At 52.5% G+C, this 24,102-nt stretch overlaps 1 protein-coding gene across 2 annotated transcripts in view; it reads left to right on the forward strand.

Annotated features, from left to right (window-relative positions):
* Window positions 1–24,102, forward strand: part of Nfam1 (NFAT activating protein with ITAM motif 1) — a 42,389-nt gene that overhangs the window by 58 nt on the left and 18,229 nt on the right. Inside the window, exon 1 of one of the 2 annotated variants that reach the window (XM_013111134.3) lies at window positions 11,138–11,329. The exons of the other annotated variant lie outside the window; for it this stretch is intronic. Coding sequence (XP_012966588.1) covers window positions 11,212–11,329 — 118 coding nt within the window. The 5' untranslated portion in view covers window positions 11,138–11,211. Of the gene's footprint in view, window positions 1–11,137; window positions 11,330–24,102 lie in introns of those variants that run through there. 2 annotated transcript variants of the gene reach the window in all.

Genomic DNA, 24,102 nt, shown 5'->3' on the forward strand with positions numbered 1-24,102 from the left:
ATTTTAAATTGCATACGTGTGGGTATGTGCTTGTGATGCAGTACCCTGGGGGCCGAAGAGGGCATCAGATCCTCGGGAGCTGGAGTTATAGGCAGGTATGCGCTGCCTGGCATGGGTGCTGGGCACTGAACTCCAGCCCACTGCAGGAGCACTGAGCACTCCTAACCACTGAGACGTCCCTCCGGCTCATCATTTTTGGGTGGAATTTCATAAGTGAGTGCTATTGCATCATTACACCCCTCGTTCTTCCCCTCACATTTTGACTTTAGGAGTATTAGGTTCAGTTTCATCACTCTGGCTTTTTCTTTTAAGTAGAGAAGGGCTGACTTATGGACAAGCATTTACTATTGAGCAGCCCAGCATGCGTGGATCTCCTCTAATGGGAACAAACCAGCTACTGTAGGGTTAGAAGCCCAGCCACGCAGGTGAATGAGCTAAAGATGTCTACCGCCAAGATTTTTTCATCAAGTAGTATAACTTGAGAGACTTTGTCTGTAACCCAGGCTGGCCTAGAACTCACTATGCAGCCCAGGCTGGTCTAGAACTCACTATGCAGCCCAGGCTGGCCTGGAATGAGTAGCAGATTGTAGGCATAAGTCCCAGGGTAGGTCTTGCTTCCAGTATGTTCCTCCTGCGGATCTTAACTCATGAAGGGGCTATTCCAACATGGTTTCTGAGTGTTTGAAATCAAGTGCCTTTTGCTAAGTGTGTGGTGTGTGTCTGGAATCACAGCACTGAAAATCAAAACAAAACCGAAGCAGGAGGATCATGGTGAGTTTAAGGCCAGCCTCTATTACAGAGAGCTCTTGTCCCAGAAAAACCAGTGAACAAATTCAATTAAATAAAACACTTGCCCGGATCACTGCCTCTCTATGTCCCTTCTGATTTCCTTCCTTTCTTCTTCCTTGTTTTCTCCCCCCCCCCTTCTTCCTTTCTTGCTGTTGGGGTGGAAGTGGGGACCTTGGATTTATCAGGCCAGTGCCCTGCCACTGAGCTACACCACAGCCCTCGCCTTGTAGAAGCTTCCGGAAACACCACCAGAAAAGCAATGTCGTAAAACATAAGGATTTGGGCTGAGAGGTGCAGTTGGCAGTGTCTTGTCTAGCACAGGTGAAGCTCTGAGCTCGACCTGAATGAAGCAGGTATGGTGTCTCGTGCGATCCCAGCATGTAGGAGGTGGAGACGGGGAGTCAGAAGTTTCAGGGACATACTTGGCTATACGGTGAGTCCCAGGCCAGCCTGGTACACATGAAACCCTGTCTCAGTTAAAAGCCAAAACCCACAAACAAGCAAACAAACAGCAGCAGCAGCAACAAAAAACAAGGACAAAACCCCAACTGCAGATCCCTACACACATCTAGAAGACAGAAGTTCCAAGTCAAGGTATCAGTGTGGCATTGGCTCCAGGCAAGGGTCCTTCCCCCTCCTCCAGCTTCTGGGGTCATAGGGATATAAGATAGCAAAACATCTATACATACTTTATGTGTATGGGTGTTTTACCTGCTTATATGTCTGTATACACTGTGCGTGCCTGGTACCCACAGAGACCAGAAAAGGGTTTTGTATCCCCTGGGACTGTAGTTACAGACAGTTGTGAGCTGAGAATCTATTCTGGGTCCTCTGCGAGAACAGCCAGTGCTCTTACCTACGGAGTCATCTCTCCACCCACCAAGCATCTCTTGATTCCTGTTCCCTTCCCGTGGGCTTCCTTGTGTCCCCACCACATCCACTGCTTTTCTTCCAGGACACAGGGCACTGCAGTCTGGGGTGATCTCATCTTGGTGATACTGTACTTGGGGGTGAGGGGTTAATACTGGAACATTACGAATGCAGTTGAACAGCAAGGGCAGGGCAAGTCACCCTCAGACCTCCTGCAGGACTGTCCCTGCCCCTTTTGTTCCCTCTCCAGCCCTTACCGGGGTTAGGTGCGCTAGAGCCACCACTAAGCAGAGAGAGGCTCACAGCTTGCCATTCCTCATAAGGTGCATGGTTCCCTTCTTTCTCTCAGCTGTTCCCTCGAGTGTTTCTGCTGAGCCTGGCTTGCCCAGCAACCCCCTACCCCGCTCCCCAGCAGTGGTGTCTTGCTTTTCCTGCCCTCCCCCAACTTTCAGGCCATCTAACTGGCCAGATTGTCCCAACCCTCCTCCCTGTCCCTCTGAGTTCTGAACACGGCTGGTCAGGTCTCCCCACTTCAGACAGCGATGCAGAGCCTGGCTCTGCCGAGCTCGACCCCTTCTGAAGTAGCCAACCTGCTCAGCTCCAGCAGTGACTGCCCCTCGCTGACCTGGGCAGGGCTGACTGCCCACTGGCTCAGAGCCCATCAGCTGGCCTGGGAAAGACCACCTAGCTGTTCTCATGCATGGAGATGACAGAGACTATTCAAACAGAAAGGGTTGGGACTAAGGCCTGATTGGGACAGGCGTCTTTCCCAAAGAGCTATCAAGGCAGACTCCCCATGTAAGATCTAGGGCTTCAGTGTTCACAGAGGCAGAAAATGACTAAGGTTATGGGATTCCCTAAGGTGGAACACATTTTTGGATTTTTTTATTCCCCTTCCCCCGCATCTCTCTCTCTCTCTCTCTCTCTCTCTCTCTCTCTCTCTCTCTCTCTCTCTCACACACACACACACACACACACACACACACACACACACACACACGCACAGAGTCTCATGTAATCCAGGCTAGCCTCACATTTGCTATATAGTGGAGGATGACTCATGTGTAATTACAGACATGACGCACAGCCCTGCCTCCATTCTGGAATCACGGGCATGCTACATACATGATGTCCCACTTTTCCTTTTCAGACTTCTCATGTTGCACTCTTTGAACTCTGGGATTCACTCTGACCCCCAGCACTCTCCCTGACCTCTACCCTACTCCGTTGGCCTCTTTCCTGACACTCACAGGCCACAGTGTGCTCTGGCTTTTGTGGTCACCTGACCAGCGAAGGCACACCATCTCGGCTTCCGCTTTCCTTTCCCCCAAGGGCTTCTTGGGAAGCTCAAGGGAGAAAACGGTTGAAAACCCGCTCAGTAAACCTGGGATTTGCTACCAAATGAGAAAGCTTATTACTAAAGACTACATACAGAACGCTCAGGCAGGACTCCATCAATCTCCCTTACTATCAGCAAGGGGGGCGGGGGACACATGCAGCAGAGAAACCACCTTATCCCACAGATCCGGCTTGCCCCCCTCTTCCTGGCCCACCCCAGGGTACAGGAGCATCTGATCCCTGCCCAGGGCTCCTGACCCTCTGTAGAGCCCCTGCGACCCTCTCCGCAGGGTGGCTCTGGCAGAGCAGGGAGGACCAGGGGAGCCTCAGGGGTACAGGTGATAAAGGGACTGTCAGAGAGCCGGCAGCCATCCGGTGTCAGGCTTGTGGCTGCCCTGATGCATGGCCGGCGTGCAGTATGTATAATTCTGAGAGATTCAGAACATCCCTCAGTCGCCACAATTTTCAGAAAATGGATGAAAAGCTGATCAAACAGGCTTTTGATGCCAGGATGAAGAGGAGGCGGATTGAGTTGGAGGCAAAGTGCGGGCTGGAGTTCTCCACAGCAGGAGGAGGGGCCTGTCATCCATCAAGCCTGAGTGCAGGGACTGCAGGAGGCCTTTCAGGTTTTCCTTCAGGAGTCTGTGCTGAGGCAGCTGTGGTGAGCTGGCATGGCAGACGGCCTGGGGTACCCAGGGCCAGGCAAAGCCAGGGTGGTACAGATCCTGGAGGCATGGCTCCTTCCCAGTTTAGAGAAGACGTCAGAATCCTGATCCCGAAATGCCACCCTGAGGCAAACGAGCACCTGGCCACCGCAGCAGAGTCCTAAGTGACAGTTCTACTCAGACAGAACTGGGCCACCTCCGGCCTCTCAGAGTGTACAGGCATAGCTTTGGCGGGGAACAGCTATTCTCAGTTTACCAGTGAGGAAAGTGATGTAACACCTCCCAGATGGTTTGCCCAAGGTCTCCCACAGCCTTGAACACAGATCTCCCGCCTCAGGCAGAGCCACTATCTCCTGGAAATGTTGTTTGGGAACCTGGGTACTGCAGAGGATGAGGCAGGTGGATTATGAGTTTAAGCCAGCCAGGGCTACATAATGAGGTTAAGGCCAATCTGGGCCACACAGTGAGACTGTCTCAAAGCAAAGCTATAAGGAGTTTGGGCACTAAATCTTTGGGTGGGGGAGGACTTTCTCCAGAGCAGCTAAGGGGTGGTTACCAGAGTCTACCCACTTCTCTGTGTTGGGTATCAGTGACACACAGTAAAAACACAGTCTTTCTGATCTCAGAATTGTGTGTGCAATTGCATCATGTTCACGGGGTCAGATGCTTCTCAAAGCTTGCAAACGTTGCTCTTTTTAGCCTCAGATCTTGTTTCCTTCCTTCCTGTATCCTATTCATTCGGGTGGTGTTAGCCAGCCCACACATATATTGGGAAAATTGATTTGGGAATGTGTTTAACTTGGGGTTTGGGGTAGTCCATATGACGTTACCTTGTATGTCGTTCAATTATTGTTTGTTGTCCAAGAGGGCACATGGCTGCCAGAGAGCACTCCCACTGAGGCATGAAGCAAAAAAAAAAAAAAAAATCAATGGATGGAATGGGAAGGATTTACATTTCTTGCTGGTTCGGCTTGAAATGCTACCAACAAAGCTAATAGCAAACTCAGAATAGGCTCCTGCAGGGAGGTTTCAAAGCAACACCAGGTACAAGCAGGATCCATCCAAGGAGTTTTAAGATGAGGGCTCATTCAGAAAACCCACCATGCCACAAGACCAGAATCTGTGCTGTTGCTAGAAAAACTGGACCCAAAAGTTGTAACTCTTCCAGTAGAATATGTTGTAGTAAAGGCTTGGGGATGTAGCTCAGTTAGTTCAGGAGAATATTTGCCTCGCATGCCCAAGCCCCCCCCATACTGAGCCCCAACATTGTAACACACCAGGCATGCCAGCTGCCACCTGCAATCTCAGTACTAGGAAAGCAGAGGGAGGCAGGGGGATCAAGAGTTGAAGGTCATTTTTGGCTACACAGTGAGTTTAAAGTCATGAGACCCTGGGTTTTTTGTTTGTTTGTTTGGTTGGTTGTTGTTTGAGGAAAGGTTTCTCTGTATAATAATAGCCCTGGCTGTCCTGGAACTCACTTGGTAGATCAGGCTGGCTTAGAACTCAGAGATTCTCCTGCCTCTGCATCCTGGGTGCTGGGATTAAAGGTGTGTGCCACTGTGACCCGTGATCTTTTTTATTTCTGCTGCTGCTGAGGTGTCCAGACTATTTGGTCTGTGAGCTTCTGGGAGGTTCTCGGGTCTCTATCACCCTTCTGGGATCACAGATGAACACCACTGTACCAGGTCTCTCATGTGGGTTCTGGGGACCAAACTTGAGTCATTAAGTTTTGTATGCCGAGCCATCCCTCAGGTTGATATCGTCATTTTCTAAATCACAATAATGAGCATCAATCTCAGTGCAGGGGGTGCTTTAAGATGGGGTCCTCTAAAGCAGCCCCTCCCCAAGGGGCACCTGACCGGCTTCCTACAGGGCAGGACAGGTCCCCAGAAGAAGGAGGCCTTCAAGTATTGAGAAGAGGCCCTGTGTTGGCTCTAGCCCAAGCTCAGGGGAAAAGGGAGAGCAGAAAGCATTCCAGAGAGAATTTATGGCCCCTCTTGAGGGAAGAGGCTATGGAACCATGAGCTTCTGTCTCATTCAAGACCCCAGAGAATACAAGCAGGGGTGTCCTCTGTGGGGAAAGGGAGGGCTTAAAGGGTAGAGGATGTCCTGGACCGATAAATGGAGGGGAACCAGAATCTCTGCCACGTCTGTGGCAACAATGGAGACCTGCTCTGTGTGTTGGGAAGAAGGGCCTGGGAGTTAAAGGTCAAGGAAAAGCCCAACCCACCAGGGCAAGGGCTGCCAGGAGGACTGAGACCCCCCCCAGCCCTGCACCGATGGGGCAGGAGGGGGAGGAGGAAGAGGAAGAAAGAAGAGACAGGGTCCCTCATAGCCTAGGCTGACCTTGACCTCTTAATCCTCCGGTCTCTACCTCTCAAGTACTGGGATCACAGGTGTGTACCGCCACACCCAGCTAACACCTGCCTTTCTTACCTTATTGCCAACTGATTTCACCTCTCTCTTCAATTCTTCCTTCACCAGTTTCAAGGTGGGACTACAACACACACACACACACACACACACACACACACACACACACTCACGGTGAGGGGGGAGGCCCTAAACACACAAGTCCGGTAGAACCAGAGACCTGTGAGTGACAAAGCATGAGTTAGCCTCAGGGGAGGCTAATTGTTTCCTTAATTGCCTGAGACTGCCCCTGGAGAACCCCTGCCTGGAAAGTCCCCAGTTGTGCCTGCAGAAGATGGGGTGGGTCTGCCTGGCCGCCAATGAGCAGCTGGGAAGGGGCCTCACACACACACACACACACACACACACACACACACACACACACACACACACCAGAAGAGATTAGAAAAATGTTTCCAATAGACGCAGCTGTCTGTAAGAAGTGAGTGATTTGGCCACCTGCCCCTAAGCCCCGGAAGGGCGGCAGGGCCTCAGAGAGACACACTGGTCCCTGATCTAGGCTCTGCAGCCTTCCCTACACACATTGTACCCCGTCTGTCCCTGACCGCTGTGTCACTGCCCAACCCTGCTGCCGTTTGTGTCTGGGCCTAACCTGGCAAGGTGGTGGCCTCCGAGTGGCCCAGGTTCCTTAAAGGGGCAAGGGATGTGGGTGTGTGTGTGGGGGGGGGGTGATTCATTTGAGGACATTCCCATGTTAGCCACCAGGTGGCACCGTCGGCACAGAACAGTCCCAGGGCAGTCCATCACGGCCAGAAGGGAAATCCCCGTGGCAGAAGCACAGTTCTCAGCTTTGACTGCTGCTCCCTGGAACCTCCAGCAATTAGCTTCCTGGGTGGCGCTTGTTTCTTCCAGTGACACAGCCGTGTCAAGAGCCCCACAAGACTGCGTGGTGAACGTGGAAGAAATGTTGAAAATGCTGAAAAGGGAGCTACCTTTGTTTTTCATTATTTCTAGACATCCGTGTTATTCTTACTGTGGGTTTGCATTTAACAGGCAAAGCCCAGGTGCTGGTCCTAGACCCCCTGATCCCCTTTGCCACCTCCAAACAGCTAGTTTATCCTATTTTCTCATTGTATTTGTCGGATGAGAGTTAAGATGGCAGCTTTGATAGGGAAATCAGGGGAGCTGCAGGAGCACACAGAGCCAGAGGGCATTGTCGGGATCCCAGGCTCCTACCTGGCTGCTTCCTTGCTGTGGGGCTTGAGGCAAGTAGGTTGTACTCCCTGAATTGCATTTCCTAATCTGTAAATTAGGGGCGAGGATAATTCCTCCTACACAAGGTTTCTGTGCACACTTGAGAGCCTTTAAAACTAGGTCTGATATGGTAGGAACAGTCAAAGATATAGGGCAGCCTGGACTGAGAAGGGATTTGGAGATGGGCCAGCCTGGGCTCCTTGCCAGGGCAGGAACCGCCCATCAGCACAAGGGGTGATGGGTTCCAGATGGGCTTGCCTGCTTCCAGTGGCAGAGCGTCCATCCCCTCCTAGGTAAGGAGGTGGCCCACTGAGGGTCAGTTCATGATTGTATCCGTGTCCATTCCCAGAGTCATTGACGGTTCTCTTGCCGTGTTTGGTGAGGGTCCAATCAGACCCGTGAGGCTGTGGTCGGCTCAGTCGGAGGCCTGCACTACCTATCTGCAGATCAGCTACCTGGGGTCAGAGAGGGTCCTTCCCAAGTGCAAGCCCAGTGTGCCTAGGTCAGAAGGTTGCCCTTGCCACTCTTGGGCACATGAGGTACAGGAAAGACAGAAGGATGTCCCTGTGACACCCTAGACAGAAAGAAATGTTGTAGGACCAACAGACCAATAGAATGGATCACTCCTGTTTTAACCACCAGGTCAGGACAGAGGGCCTCTCTCGGCCGGGGTCTCCTTGCTGATAGATTTCTTGGGAGCTGGAGTCTTGGGGAGAAAACGGTGACATGAAGCTGGGTCAGGGCTGTGACTGCAAGGACCATGTGATTCCACGTTCCCCCATCTGCTTCCTCCTTCAGGGCTGTCCACTAAGCCCTCCTAGGAACCCCGCCTTACCTCGTTCCTTCCCTGACATCCCTCTTTGCTCTCTGTGCAATGCTCAGCTGGTACTCAGTCTAGTGCAGCTGTTTTAACCTGTGGGTCCGGCCCCCGGGTCACCTAGGATCATCAGAAAACCCAGATATTTATATTATGATTCATAACAGTAGGAAAGCAACAAAAATAATTTTATGGCCGGGTGGTGGTGGTGCACACCTTTAACCCCAGCACTCGGGAGGAAGAGGCAGGTGGATCTCTGTGAGTTCGAGGTGAGCCTGGTCTACAAGAGCGAGTTCCAGGACAGCCTCCAAAACAATTCAGAGGAACCCTGTCTCGAGAAAAAAAGAAAGAAAGAAAGAAAGAAACTACTTTGTCTTCCCTGTGTCTCAGTTTCTGCACCTGTAAAATGGGAGCAATCTGCGTACCTGCTGCATGGGATTGCCAGGAGCATTAATTAGAGATGAAAAGCCCGTGAAGAGTGTTCAGCATCAACAGCGAGGCTGGACCACACAATCATCCTAGGGTCCAGTATGGCTGGGGTTACTGCTGTTCCCTGTGGACGTGATTCCCCAGAGTTGAGCTTCTGTATCTGTTTGGGAGGCCAGTGCTTTGGGTAGCAGATGTGCCCTGTGACGTGCAAAGGGTGGATGGTGGGGTGAATGGGTGGATGAATAGTGAGACTCAAGCCACGGCCAAGAGGTGCTGTCTGTCCCCAGTGACACCGTCGACAAAGTCAATCTCAAAGGCACAGCCCAGAGCTGGGATGCCTCAATTCTTTCCCGTCTTCCTCTTCAATGTCTTTGGAGCCTTGGTTCCGTTTATTCACAGCCCCTGCCCAGGGCGCAGGCCAGGAAAAACCAACGGATGGAATGGAGCCTGGCTGGCCTGCCACTTACAGCCCTGGGTGACAGGGAGCCGCAAAGTTGTGACAACCATTAGGTTTCTGAATGGCTGTGGTTTGATTTCCTTCACATTGTCCCCTGGGTCTGTCCCTACCTCCTTCCAGGAGCTCAGGAGCCCCATAGCGTCTTAGCTTCCATGTTTGCCATCACAGCTGTGCCCCATTAGCGGTGATGGCAGTGTGGGTCTCGTCAGCCCCACCCAGAGCCCGGGCAGCACTTTGGCCTCTGAGCAATTTCCTTACCAGGCATGAAGTCTGCAGAGCTGAAGACCTGCAGGAGACAGAAGAGTGAATGGCTCGACGGGTGTGCAGCAGGGTCCCATGCGCCCCAGCTGCCCTGCAGCGTAGGTGCAGGTATGCTGTGAGGGACCAATGCTTTCTGCCCGGGATGATGAGCAGTGCCAAGCACTGGCAGGCAGGAGCAGCGAGCTGGCATCTGGGCAGGCATGGGGGCAGCGTTAGTGTTGGAGAAGCAGGGCTCTGAGCTTTATGCAGCCTGGCACTCAGGCACCTCCAGGTGCCAAGTCATGAGGAAACTCACAGAGGCACAGACTGAAGCCTTTAAAATGCTCCCTCTGTGAACCGAGGCATTAATGTGACGTCTATCACCATGGCACCGAAGTGCTTAGACAACCCGTTCCCCGCAGGAGCTGGGGAGCGGCATGAAGCAGATTATCCATGCTTCGCTGTGACACCAGTGATCATGGATCACCTTGATGGATCAACAGCCAATACCTCCTGGGTCCCAGCCCGCCCCTTCGCGATGTATCTTCTCCTGTTCCTGCGTCTTCCTCAGCGGGTGGGTGGCCTATGGCAGCTTGCCTCTGCACTCCAGCCTTGGGGTTCCTGCTCCCGAACACCCTGCAGCCTTATTGTTACTGTGCAGAGGCCAAAGGGAGGGGACTTAGGCAAGGCACCGGCACAAGCCCCGTGGTGACGTCGTGGGACCTGAGCCGTGTCCTCAGCCTCCACCGTGGCTGCAGAAATGGCAAAGAAAATTCAGGTATAAATCTGTCTAGCCTTGCAGTTCATGTCCCACAGGCTTGCCCATGTCGTGAACAACTCGTTTTATCTCTTCAGGCTCACGTTTCTCATTGGTTGGGTGGGGCCGTCCAGGGCTCTTCCAGGTTAGTGGGGCTAATGAGAAAGATCAGAGCTCAGCAGGTCTCGAACTCAGTTTCCTTCCTGCTGGTTTCCTCCACCTGCCCACTCAACCCCCACTACTCAGGTCACAGACAGACATAAGAGTTCTCCCAGCCAGGCGGTGGTGGCGCACGCCTTTAATTCCAGCTCTTGGGAGGCAGAGGTAAGCAGGTCTTTATGAGTTCGAGGCCAGCCTGGTCTACAGAGTGAGTTCCAGGACAGCCAAAGCTACACAGAGAAACCATGTCTCAAAAAAAGCCCCAAGAGTTCTCACTAGAGTCTGCCCATAGGCCACCACTGTCCCTTACTGGCACCTCTAGTGAGGTGGAGCAGTGACACAGAGCTGATGGGAAAACAGAGCCTGTGTCTCGTCTGGGGAGCAGGAGGTGAACTTAAGGGGAGCCACCAGGAGGAGTGGGGAGAATCGAGTTTCTCCAAAGGGCCTCACAGCCCTCGTTTGACATGTGCCTTCCCTCACCCCCGGAAGTGTCAGAGAACCCTCAGGTTCCCTCTGAGGCTGGGACAAGTGGCTTGCAGTCTGCCACCCATCCACTGCACCCCCTCCCCCACGCTCTAGCCACTCCTAACCCCAAACCCCCCATAAAACTCCACTCTTCAGGACACCCTATCTATGGAGGAGCTGCAGGGACACAGACGCAGAAACGTCTGAGCGGGTGGGACTGTGGCCAGTTTCAGGGTTTTAGAAGTGTAAGGCACTAGCCCAAGGAGCATGGTCACCACTGTTTCCTGGACAGGGTCCTCTACTGCAAGGGTAGAGGCCTAGGATCCCACCCCTAGCTCCTTTCCTACTGCGTGACTTGGATGAGTTGGATTCCCAGGCCACTTATCCGGTGGAACCCCCCACTAAGGCTGCTCCCCTGAGGGAAGTCAGGGTTCTGGAGAGGAACAGCTTGAGGAAGCAGAAAGTCATCCAGAGGAGGAACTTACACACACGGGGACACAAAAGGGAACTGAGGCTGCCGTCTGGGGCCACAGCCTCCAGTGAACCAAAGAGGAAGGAAAGATTTTTGATCCAGTCCGGCTCACGGTGGCGTCGTCAGATGGAGAGCTGGTGTCTGTGGTGTGGGGCCCGGGTGGGGTACCCGCACCCTCCCAGCTGGCTCCCAGCTCTGTGGTTCCTCCGTTTGCTGCTGGTGCCCTGGACTTGGCAGTTAGCAGGCAAGTCTGTCTCCTCCCCACGCCCTCTTGTTCGTGTACATCAGAGTGACTTTCATCTGTCGCAGCGGCGGCAGCTAATTCTCCGGACCTATCTCTGGGGACTTGCCGGTTGCGTTTGAACATCGTAGACTTCACAGAGGAAGCCGTTGGGGACTCGGGAGATGTTTAGCTAATGCCTCGCCAAGGTGGCGTTTGAAGGGGTGGGGGACAGTGCTGCACCTTCACCGCAGTGTTAACAGCTTCCCTGATGGTGTAGCTTGGGTCCTTAAACAAGGAGGGTGGGTGCTGGGTTTTGAGGTCAGGTGAGGGGTCTGTGGAACAAACAGCTCTTACATGGGCGCTGTGGTAGAGCCATCATGCTCAATCTGCCAGGTCACAAAGCTGCCCTGAGTGCTATTGTTGGTGGTTGGTTAACCATAGAGGACATAGGTAGGACAGTAGCCAGCCAGAGCATGGCGCCCGCCCGGGGGCCACAGTTAACTGTTAAAGCAACTGGAGAGGGCCACACTTCCCACTTCCTGAAACACAGCCAGAGGCCACAGGTTTTATGACCGGAGTGAGTCTCCCTAGGGCCAACACTGTTGCCTTTTCCTGGTTCCAGGCTCCCTTGGGATCTGGGAGGTCTGGATCCTGAGCAGGCTGTGGGGTAGGGGAGACTTTGTCCACGCCAGTGTACCTCTGAGCGTGTCCTTTCCCGGTAACCGGGAAACTAGCACCACTCCCTGGCAGTGCTGGGGAGGCTGTCAGGTTCAGTGTGCCCTTGCCCTGGCCTGGCCGGCCGCTGGCCCACGACTGACCCACGGCCACTCCACCGAGGAGGCTGTGCCCTCTCCCCTCTCAGTTTGACTTCTACTTGTTTTGTAAGACCGTGTGTGCCGTGGTGAGTGTGCAGAGGCCGGAGAACAACCTCGGGTGTCTATCCTTGCCTTCTGCCTTGTTTGAGACAGAATTTCTTTGTGTTTGTCACTGCTGAATAAGCGAGGCTGCCTGGCCTGCAAGCTTCTAAGGATTCTGTCTGGATGCCCCCCCCCCAATCTTGTGGCAGAAACAATAGAATTGATTATACACACATGCTACTAGGCTTTGTGTGAATTCCAGGGATTCCAACTCAGGTCCTTACACTTGTGCTGCTGCGAGCATTTTCCCACTGAGGCCTCTCCCCAGTGCCGCTTTGACTTTGAGGAGGTGACTAGGAGATGCTTCTGCCCTGATTGCGTCACATCTCCCTTTGTATTTATATCACAAACAATTATTCTGATAACGAGGAATTGGCTGGCGTTTATTGAGCTGTCCCATATAGACCCAGCACTGAATGTCCTCAACATCACTGCACTGACATGGAAACAAACCCATGGAGGTCTGTCAACACGTCTGAAGTCAGGCAGGAGAATAAAGGTCGGACTATAGGCTATGGATAGCCTCACAAGCAGCTTTGGCCCAGCCATAACCCTGCCAGCCTGGTGGCCTCTGCTGGTCCCGTTACTTTTCTTTGCAAAGAACATCCTTCAGAGGAGGATTTACCATGGGGCGGCAGGAGCCACCTCACGAAGTCTCTACGGCAGGCTGGGGTACAAACCCTGTGGCCTGTCTCCTTTAATGTTGTCTTGTACTGCTCGCCCCAGGCCTTTGGAAAAACAGCCAAAAGACAGACCGTACCTGTTGCTGAGTGTGTGTTTGAACTTATGCTTAAATGGGATGTTGAGACCTGTGCCTATAATCCCAGGATTTGGCAGTCTGAGACAGGAGAGTTGCTATTAGTGCCAGACTAGCTTGGGCCACAGAGTAAGACCCTGCCTCGACAACCCTCATTCCCCACCTTAAAAAAAGTAAAAAAGTCCCACTTTTTTGACTTACTGTCCCCCGAGTTCCCATCTTTTCTCGGTGCGGTTCTCCCCTCAAAGGCCAAGGACTTTGCTGGTCAAGCTACTGCAGCTTCGGGAAGCTGTTTTGAAAGAGGGTGAGCTACATACAAAAACAGAAACAGATTTTTGCCCTGTATTGCAACAAACCCTCTGCCACAGAGAAGCTCTTCCTGCTCTTGCATGAGAAGGGAAAGCCTGCTCCCTGTCTTCCGGAGCTGATTACAGCGACACACAGCTCCTCTTTTAGTCCCGCCCATTGTCTACCCCACCCCATGTCTATCACGGCTTCTGCCCTTCCCCCACACCAGTATCGCAGGCTTTAAGAGATCTCCCACACATGCTTGCAATGCAAGTTCTCTCTCTCTCTCTCTCTCTCTCTCTCTCTCTCTCTCTCTCTCTCTCTCTCTCTCTCTCTCTCTCTCTCTCCCTGGTTTGTGAAACAGGGCTTCCTAAACAGCCTCCAACTCATGACAATCCTCCTGTCTCAGCTTCCTTATGAGTGCTAGAATTACAGGCTTGCTGAGTCATCGCACCTGATTCTTTAAGAGTCCTTCTCTTGCCGGGCGTTGGTGGTGCGCGCCTTTAATCCCAGCACACGGGAGGCAGAGGCAGGCGGATCTCTGTGAGTTCGAGGCCAGCCTGGTCTACAGAGCGCGTTCCAGGACAGCCTCCAAAACAATGCAGAGAAACCCTGTCTCGAAAAACCAAAAAAAAAAAAAAAAAAAGAGTCCTTCTCTTGCTCCTCCCTCTCATCATCCTCATCCTCATCGTGTGGGTGTGTGGTGCAAGTGTTTCATGGTGTCTATATGTAGACAAGAGGACAACATTGTGGAGTCAGTTCTCTCCTTCCGCTTTTAGATGGGTTCTGGGGATCGGACTCAAGTCACCAAGATCGCACCACAAGTGCCTTCACCCACTGAGCCGTCTTGCTAGCTAGCGCTCCTTTCCTTTTTGAGGCGATTTCACTGTGTAGCCTGAACTTGTTATATAGCGCAGGCTGGCCAGGAATCAGTGTATTATAGCCCCAGCTGGCCTCAAACTCTCCGTCCATCCTCCTGCCTCAGTTTTTCAAATGCTGGGGATTCAAATGTTTCTTTCGACTTCCGTGTGACCTGGGGTGATCTGCTTGTTTCTGGGCCTCAGTGTCTCTGACAAATGTCAGTCCCTTTTCTCTTGAATGATTTTTAAGCTCTGGAGCTTTGCTGATTTCTCTCTCAAATACCCATGGAGGAGGAAGCAAATTGGAGTGTCTTACAGAGCCTCCGGGGCCACAGGTCTCTAGACTCCGCAGGGAACAGACACGAACAAGGCCCAGGCCCACTCTGTCTGTCGGGTGGAGATCATGAGGCTTGTCCTAGGAAACAGGACCCAGATGGAGTTCACGTGTGCATCTGACTGTGCTCTCTGGCCTCAGATGTCACCGCCCCCTTTGTTCCCAAACATGAATAGTTGTTCTGCTTCTGCGAGCGAAGGCTTCCTGCCTCCCTTCCTGCCCCTCCAGCCTCTGTCACCACTGGCCTCTGTCTTTCATCTTCGTTTAATCCCAATAAAGAGCTTGGGAGGCAGAGGCCTGCAGAGAGGCAGTGCAGTGCTGAGGTGGGCTCAGGGAGTGCGGGAAAGGCTGCCTGCTGGAGAGGGCACTGGCTGGGGGCTGGACCCCGAGCAGGGCAGAGCAGGCCAGTGGCGCACGGGCACAGCATGGATGAAGGCCAGAAGACAAAGCTGGGGAAAGAAACAGTGAGAGGCTCTGTTGACTGAAGAGGAGACTCTCCCAGGGCAGCGGGACGCCAGGCCGTTGCCGGCCGATTATGATGCCCATCAGGCGGGGAGGTTCAGATGCTGTCTCAATAGGTCCTATCCTCGATGCCTTTTTCATTGTGACTGCGAAATACAATACACATACTGAAAAGCGCAGTGATGAATAATAAATACTGTGACCCCCCCAAAAAAAGCGCAGTGTGATTAAGATGCGGAGCAAGAAAGAGAACATTCCGGAACATTCTTCCAGAGACACCGTCTCTCCCCTTAGAGGTATTGCTTTCTTCTGAATGATTATGGATGTGGGGGTGCTAGGTAACCCCGGACCTGTTTCTTTATACTTTCATCATTTAGCACAAAGTCACTTATGGCAGAGTAAAACGTTTGCCTGTTTTGTTCCAGGGCTGGGAATGAAAACTCGTACGCAATAAACAAGTGCAGGACCACTGAGCCTAGTTTGTGTGACTTTGAACTTGATGTGATTGCAATGCTACTGCGTATATTCTTCCATGGTGTCTCTTTGATTCAGCATTATGCCTTTTAAGGTGTATCCGGCTGATAAGAAGTAGGTGACATGCTTCCGCTACGGAGCAAGAGTAGCATGCGGTGGCCCCTAGACTAAATCCAGCTCTCCACCTCCTTGAAATGGCCTGAGAGTTATGAGTGTTTTTTTCATATTTTAAATAGTTTTGGGTGGGGGAAATCAAAAGACAAATATTTTCTGACATGAAAATTATGCCAAGTTCAAATTCCCATGTCCATAGCTAAGTTTTCCTGGGACACAGCAGAGCTTTGTGTTCGTAGACCATCTGTGACGGCAGAGTAGCTGGGACATAACCAATATGGCCCACAAGCCTGCCATGTTGTCTGGACACCTGCTGCAGAGTATCCTGCTAAGTGAGCACACTGCAGTGTCTGCAGTCATGCTGGGAGTTTCGGGGCGTCCTGTTTAGAGCTGTGACTATGTACATGGTCTCCCAGTGTGTATGTGTGCCTCTGTGTCCCCGCGTATTGGGACTGAAGCTACTTCTGTCACCCCGTGATGCTGGATATTGAGTGCCCACAGGACGGGGACCACATACAGCCCCGTGACTTTACATCTGTGGCTCCCAGCACGGTGCTGAGCACCCAGGGGTTGCTCAGAAGACAGTAGCAGCAGCGGCTAAAACAAGCTCATCAGCCCCAGACAGCCCACTTTTCCTCAGGGGTTGGGATGGGTGTTGATCCTTGTTAGACGTAGGCCTGAATGCACTGCTTCTCTCTCTGACCTGTGGCTGCTGGGGCATAAAATCTCTCAGGCATCGTGAGTGGGGGTTGACAGGTGTTGGGGAAACTGGAAAGTGAGCGTGGGATCTGCCCTTCCCCTGCTCCTGGCTCTAGCCGTGGGATTATGGCCATTGGGCACTGGAGTGGCAGCTGAGGCCAGAGGAAGGGGAGGGGAAACTTCAGATGAGCCTGGGGAGTTGGGGGAAAACTTGAAGTTGGCAGATGGAGCTCATGGAGGCCTGGTGAGGGTGGCCTAGCCAGCCTGGATTTGAGTTCTTAGGAGACCATGGCCAAGTTACCTGACCACTCACCACCTCCCGTCCCATCCCGTTGAGGTACTCGGCAGCTTCCTACGCAAACCTCTTGCTAACAATAGCAGGTACCACTGGCACCCTCACTGAGGGTGTGTGAGACGTCAGACATGGGCACAGTGACTTGGCACTTACTTCCCAGGGTGAGATCAGTGTATATGCTGCCCACTTGACTCCTCTGGGCCCAGCACTTTCCCCCCTACAACCTCCTCCTCTGTGCCTGGGAACCTCACAGTCTGGGGTCTCACTAGAGTCTTCCCAGGTCCCCTGTAGGTGACAGTGAGTCACTGTCTCCATACACACCATCAGAACCTCTGGAAGGCTGGGCCAAGCCCGGTCCTATCTGAGGGTAAAATCAGCATAGAGCCTGTCCCAGATGAGGGTCTGCAGATCCTAGGATGGAAGGCATGGCCCTGACAGGACATCCTATAGGGACTCTTGGCTGGGACTTGGGGGCTCCTGGTTTCACTGTCTATTTGATAGGTGGCTGTATTTGGGGTTTTGTTTTAGGTGTTGTGGTCTACCAGGGTGCTTGGAAGTGGCTGACTGGTTGGACATCTGTTCAGACATATATCTGCTCCTATCCTGCCTGAAGATGACATGTGTTCTGATAAAGAAAGGCAGGGCAAACCACAGCCCACCTGTTGCTGCTGAGCCAGCAGGAGCGGGCCATGGAGCCCAGGCAGGGGTGGCCTCCACTATGCAGGCTGTGTATCACCAAGTCAGGGTGGGCACACATTCTAAATGTGTGTAGTTTTTGACTAATCAAGTGTCCTTCTTAGACATTCTCATGCCAAGGAGCCCGGGGACCAGGAGACAGTGGGCTGTTCACACAGTCTCACTTTTAACAGTTGGTCCTGCCTGCCTCCCTGCCTGCCTCCCTCCCTCCCTTCCTCAATTTTCAGGACACAGCTCAGCCCATCCGGGTCAGGTTAGGCTGTGCCGAGGATCTTAGGATCCTAGGAGTAGACAAGGTTAAGAAAAGCTACAGATATCAAAGATAGCAGGGGAGGTGGGAATCCAGGGAGGAAAGGAAGCCACAGATGGAGGAGGGTCTGCAGGCCAGGAGTCAAGACCAGAGACGGTGGGAGTCACACAGCAGTCACCATTTTCGTGTTGCTGCTCTCCCGATGCTCATATAGGCAGTTTGCAAGGCTGTGTTGAGGGAAGGGAAAGAGGGGGCCCCCGGTTGGAGATCGAGGGAGAGGAAGGAGGCTACTGAGTGTAAGATTTGGGGGGAAACCGAGATTGAAGAATCAGGATGGGAGCTTGTATAGTTTTTTTTTATTGTTTTGATTTTGTTTTGTTTTTTTTTCTTTTTGGTTTTTTGTCTTGTCTTGTTTTTTTTTGTTTGTTTATTTGTTTTTAGTTTTTTTTTTTTGAGCAAAGTTTCTCTGTAGCTTTGGAGCCAGCCCTGGAACTCACTCTGTAGACCAGGCTAGCCTTGAAGTCACAGGGATCCTCTTGTCTCTGCCTCAAGTGCTGGGATCAAAGGCGTGTGCCACCACTGCCAGGCTTATTTTTTAAGAACAGGGTCTCTTGGAGCTAAGACCGGCTTCAAACTTACTATATAGCCAAGGATGTCTTTGAACTTCTGACCCTCCTGCCATTACTGCCCAACTTCTGTGATTCTGGGTATGCTCAATCACACCTGGTTTGTGCCATGCTGGGGGCTGAACCAGGGGCTTCACACAGGCTAGGCAAACACTGTGCCAACTGAGCTACATATCCAACCCTGAGCTTGTGTTTTAAAAGCAGACTGAAGGGAAGAAAGGAGAAGCCAGATGAATTACCAGTGCTGGGGAGGGTTCGGGTAGCTCAGGTCTACTGGTTGGAACTCTGTGGTATTCTCTTGTCCTCTTTCTAAAACGCAGTGACATTTGCCTTCTAATGTAAAAGCTCCCAGAGGCTGTGCCTCATTTCCAGCCAGCCACCCCCACCTCCTACCACCTCCGCCAACCTCTTCCATACCCCCATGCCCTGCTCACCCTCGCCACAAACCCTCTTTCTCACCACCTTCTCTTCAGTGCCCCGACAGGTGCCCTGTGGGGAAACTTCTAGAAGCTTTATCCAAGAGCTTTCTTAGGCTTAAAACTCTCCTGCCTGCCCCTCCCCCGCCTGGCTGCCTCCTACTCTTTTCTTCCTTCAAAGTTCAGCCTGGTAAAGAGATGGGAAAGAAAGACATCAAACCGTTCGCGGTTGCTCTGTCAGGGTGGCGAACTGCAGACAGTCCGCCTTTCTTCTTGATCCTTCCCTGTGGTTCTCAGCATTTCTACGCTGAGTGGGTCTCACTTTTATGGAGGGAGGAGGTGGGGCGGGACCTGAAGAATTATAATTCAGAAAATAATGAACCAGTCCCAGGGTCTTTCCCTAGGAAGCTCCTGTCCCCTCTCAGGCTGGGTGAGGTCCTGTCCTCTGGGTTTCTAGTGTGTCATTTTCCAGTTGTGTCACCCAGAACCCCTCTCAGGACCCTGAGTGGGGAGGGGGTTCCTCAAGCCATTTCACCCATGCCCCGTTCAAACACAAAAACAGTCCTGCCCGTACCCCTATGCTCTGTCGCCATCTCTCCCCACCCTAATGCCCTCTTGAGGGTACAGATGGCTAAAAAGGGAGCTATCGAGGCCCCAACTGACCCAGGTCTTGCTTGGCTGTGAAGGGGCTCAAAGGGAGTCAACACTTGTGAACTTAATCCAGACCAAACCTTCGACAAAACACTCATTTTGTTTGTGTTTCCATGTGGCTATCCTGCACCCTTGGGTCTGAGGTCTGGGAATGTGAGAATGGGATGGGGCCAAGCTGTGGAAAGGGCCTGTAGCCAAGCCACATCTGTATGCAACTGTGATTCAGAGGTGTTGAACGACATGACAGGCAATCTGAGCATGGCATTTGGAGAACATTCGCACTAAAAACTCCACAAGACACCCAGCGTTCAAAGGTCACCTTCCAGTGCCTGCACCAGCCACTTGGAGACTGCTTGCCACGTCATGAGTGACTGGCCCGCTGCCCTGCAGTGCCCTGAGATTCACACCCAGGCACATGGCTGGGGCTCAGGGACAAACCAGCAGCCACAGTCTATGTCTTCCTGAGGGCTCTTTAGAGGGACCTATGGAGAGTCATAGCTCTCAGAGCTGCCAGAATGGATCGGAGGGCAAACCCTGGGCCTCACATAAAGACCGTGGGAACGGCTTTCTTTTGGAGCTCGGAATCAAAGTGTTTTCCTTTAAATCGACCTAAGTCGGGGCGGATACCTTTGATCAGCACGCCTGGGCCCTTACTACTCTCAGTGCCTTGGGAGGGATTGAATTGCAGGCAGAGTAGTAGAGCCGGCCAAGGCTCAGGAGGGGCTGGTGGATTCTGGAGAGCTCACTGGCGAGGTCAGGCAGCCGGAGCAGAGCTGGGGTGAGCTGTGGTGAGGAGAAACTTTGAGTGCACACCCCTCTGCATTAGGTAGACATTTGTCAAGGTTATTCCTCCCACCAGCCTCCTACTTAATGGGCCACTGTCTGCCTTCTGGTCAGGACTCTGGGTTAGCTTTGTTTACAAGACTGCTCTGTGCGGGTTCATGGGGCCACTTCCTCTTCTGAGAGCCAGGGTCTCCTTGAGCTAGGCTGACAGCAGCAGCTCCCCCTAAGGCTTATACAGGATCCAGGTCAGTTCCGAGTGTCACTTTCCCCTCAACCGTTCCATGCTGTTAGCCTGTCTGCCTATTTGCTAACCCACGTTTGGAGAAATGCCCTCTAATCTTCCAACTCCCTGTAAAAGACTGTGTTTCTTTCATTTGAGTTTCGCTTGCTCAGACAGTTTAGAAAGTGTGTGTCTGTGTGTGCGCAAGCGCGCATGCGCACGCACACAGGGGGTGGAGGGCACTCAGAGAGTACAGTCTCATTCCTGCTTAATAGCTGTACTGCTTGGGCAAACCTCATCTTGTCTCTGAGCCTTGGTTTTTTCATCTGTGAAAGGGGACTGCTCCTACAGTTCTAGTCTAAGAGTCTAGGCTGTGTGGGGAAGCCAGTACCAAGAAGCATAGCTCGAAAGAAGGTGACTCAAAGAGCAGGGGCTAGAGGGGACAGTAACCCCAAATCAAAAGCTGCATGTTTTAGGGTGACCCTGTCTGAACCCAGCTGAGACATGAAATGTGCCCTCTGGTCCTGTCCTCTGTAAATTACCTGTCTTGACGTCACCCTCACACACTTGCGCACACACGCCTGACCCTCAGTTCTCCCCACTTCCCTCCTCTTGGCCACACAGGCTCCCAGGTCCCCACCCGAGACACCCCTACCTGACCTCTCGCTTTCCGCCTGGGTCAATAGCAGGGGCTCCCAGCCGCTTTAAGACAGGAAATTCATGGTCCTCCTCCAGCCTTCTCACCCACTGCCCCGCTCTGCCCTCCTGGAACCCTGCCAGGCGGTACCCACAGCCCTCCCGACCTCTCCAAAGTGGAGGTATCGAGTCCCTTCCTTTGTAGAAGACACGCATGGGTTCTCGGGACTGACTCCCTGTGCTAGGCTTGCCTCCGTTTAGCCCGCATCAAAGACCAGAAGGGCCACTCTAACTGGTGTCACTCCGAGGAAGTCACAGTCTTTGGTTATTTAAGATCATCGATGATTCCTACTTCTTCACATCGCCAACTCTGTACCAGCCATGCTGACCCTGCTAACCGCTGAGGTTGCCCCCCATGCAGCTGGGAGTCTGTGGAGGGTGGGCCCGATCTCCTCCTCTCTCTCCCACTCAGACCCTCCCACTCCTGCCCTTCCACATGGTCACCCTGGGTGCAAGTAGAGAGAGGGCCAGGGGTACTGTGTCCCGGGAATTGCAATGACAGGAGGTCCTACTCAAGCTGGGTGATGTGGTACGAGCCTTTAATCCCAGCACCCAGGAGGCAGACGCAGGCAGATCTCTGTGAGTTCAAGGCCAGCCTCGGTTACACAGTGAAACCCTGCCTCAAAAAAACAAAATACAGAACAAACGAAAAGCAAGCAAGCAAACAGACAAACAAAAGCACTCCCCATGGACCTCTGCCTGCTCAGCCCCCTGGAATCCCGGGTCCACTCTGCCCTGCTCCGGGGGTGCTTATCTCCAAAGACAGCCGTATGAATAGAGCTGCAGGGAATGCCCGGACAGCTCCCTGTCCTGGCCACTTGTCCTGTGAGTGACACACTGCCAAAGTTCAAAGACCCATGAGACACGAGCCAAAGGGCGTGTGACCATTTGTCTGTGACTGGACTGTGCGAATGGCTGCCAGGGTCTGACAGACTGGCCTTGGCAGCTGATGGCTACCGTGCCTGGCTCCTCCATGAATACCACCTCCTCTCCATCCTGTGTCTTTGGCACTGGCCTCTTCCCCGCTCAGCAGAGTGAGGTGAAGCCTCGTTCCAGGCACAGCTGCACTGCTCATGAATCCTGGAGCTTTGGGCCTCTAAGAGCCCCCTTTATTTTCTTTTAACATGGATTTATTTAGTGTGTGTATTCCCTGTCGGAGGAAAAGTTGGGGGAATCTGTTCTCTTTTCCTACCATGTGGGTCCCAGGGACCGAACTCAGGACATCAGGCTTGGTAACAACCGCTTTTTTCTTTTTGATATTTTATTTATTTGTTTTTTGAGAAAATAAACAGGGTTTCTCTGTATAGCCCTGGCTGTCCTAGAACTTGTTGTGTAGACCAGGCTGACCTTGAACTCACAGAGAGCCACCTGCCTCTGCCTCCTGAGTGCTGGGATTAAAGACGTACACCACCATGCCTGGAGAGATTTTATTTTTTTATCGTATGTTTATGAGTGTTTGTCTGAATATGTCTATGTACCACTTGCATACAGAGACTAGAGGTGGCGTTGGATCCCCATAACTAGAGTTATAGACTGTTGTAACTGCCGTGTTATAAGCCGCCATGTGGGTGCTGGGAATTGAACCTGGGTCCTCTGGGAGAGCAGCTCTCTTAACTGCAGCTCTCTTAACTGCTGCTCCAGCTCCATACTGAGCCATCTTTCTGGCCTCTCTTATGGTTTTTTTTTTTTTCATCTGTGGAGTGGGGTTACTATAATTGTCTCACAGTATTAGACTGGCATTTAACCTATGTCATACCTGACTAGGGTAGATTTTCTATTCCTGTTTTTTTCCTTCTATTTCTGGATACCCACTCCAAGTTCAAGGAAGTCTTCAACTCCCAGGCACCTCCTGAAATACCTAGAGAGACTGAGTACTCCCTTCCTCCCACCCTCCCTTCCTCCCACCCCAGGCATGTCTGCTTAGTAAGCCTTTATCATCACAGAGAGGTTGATGACAGGCCAGGCAGGACCTGCAAGCTGCCTGGTACCCTTTGTGTGTGTGTGTGTGTGTGTGTGTGTGTGTGTGTGTGTGTGTATTAGAGGAGAAGGTTTCATGGACTTAGAATTTCTGTGAGCTCATCTGCAGCTCTGAACCTTAAATGGGGATTGCTTCTCACTGGCATGAGTAGGGCAAGGGACTAGATATCCACAAGTAGCTACACGGTCCAGGCTGTGGGGTACTGATACCCCACAATGGAGGGACAGTGACAGACTCTATCCCCAGGTCAGAAACCCTGGCTGTAGTGTACAGACTGAGATTCCTCCTGGCTCTTGGCTGTCTCCAGACTAATTGTCATTGCTTAAATGACATGGAAGGAGCTGTGTCTTACCCCCCACCCCCACTCCCATTAGACACGACACTTTCATTAAGGCCCAAGGTTTTCATTCCAAAATCTCTGTGTACTATGGCTGGCCAGATCCAGGCCCTGAATTTTCATGATCCTAACCTTTTAACCTTAAAACAGCAAATCCCATAGGCTGTTGAACGATAGACATCTATTTTTATAGCTATCTCCAGAACTGTAAAGATCAGCTTAATTGCTCTAGCAGATTCCATCATTTTCTAGAACGATGCTTTGAAGCAGGGTTAGGTTAAGACAATTGGATGGATATCTTCCTGTCAGGAAAAATGGGAAAGTGGCTTCGTCATGCTGGCGGCACGTCTACTCTCCTAGTCTAAGAGTGACCTCGTAACACTGGAGAAGCAAAAGGTCCCAGGGCAGGCGGAGTGACCCCTTTCTAGGTCTTCGGCGGGATTCCAACCTCTGTACTTTACTTTTGGAGCCCTGGGGAAGCCAGCCAGGCTCTGCTTATCCTGGCGGCCTGACAGGGACGTATTGAGAGCCCAAGAGGAGGATCAGGTACCGGGGGCCCTGAGGAACCCAGACTAGGACCTCAGGAGTTGGTCATAGGAAGGGTAAAGGGGCTCGGACAGAGCTCTCCAGGTGGTGGCACGGGTGGAGGGGGCACAAACAGGCCGCAGAGAAGGTGTCTGTAGGTGCAGGGGGCTGCCGGCAGGGCAGCCGCAGATGGAAGGACAGGCAGAGGCATGAGGCAGAAGGGGCTGTGTGGCAACAGGTGAGCGGGCTGCCGGCGGAGTGGGCAGAGTCTCAGTCACTTGTGGCTCATTCCATGCGCTCTGGCTTCATGCGCTCTCCAGCCCATCTGGAACCTCCGGAGGTCACGCTACAACCCCTGCCCCTTGCCTCCTCTACCCAGCCACATGTATCTCAGACCACCTCTACCCTGAGTCAAG

The sequence above is a fragment of the Mesocricetus auratus genome, unplaced genomic scaffold, assembly GCF_017639785.1.
Source record: "Mesocricetus auratus isolate SY011 unplaced genomic scaffold, BCM_Maur_2.0 Super-Scaffold_100010, whole genome shotgun sequence".
Classification (NCBI taxonomy): Eukaryota; Metazoa; Chordata; class Mammalia; order Rodentia; family Cricetidae; genus Mesocricetus; species Mesocricetus auratus.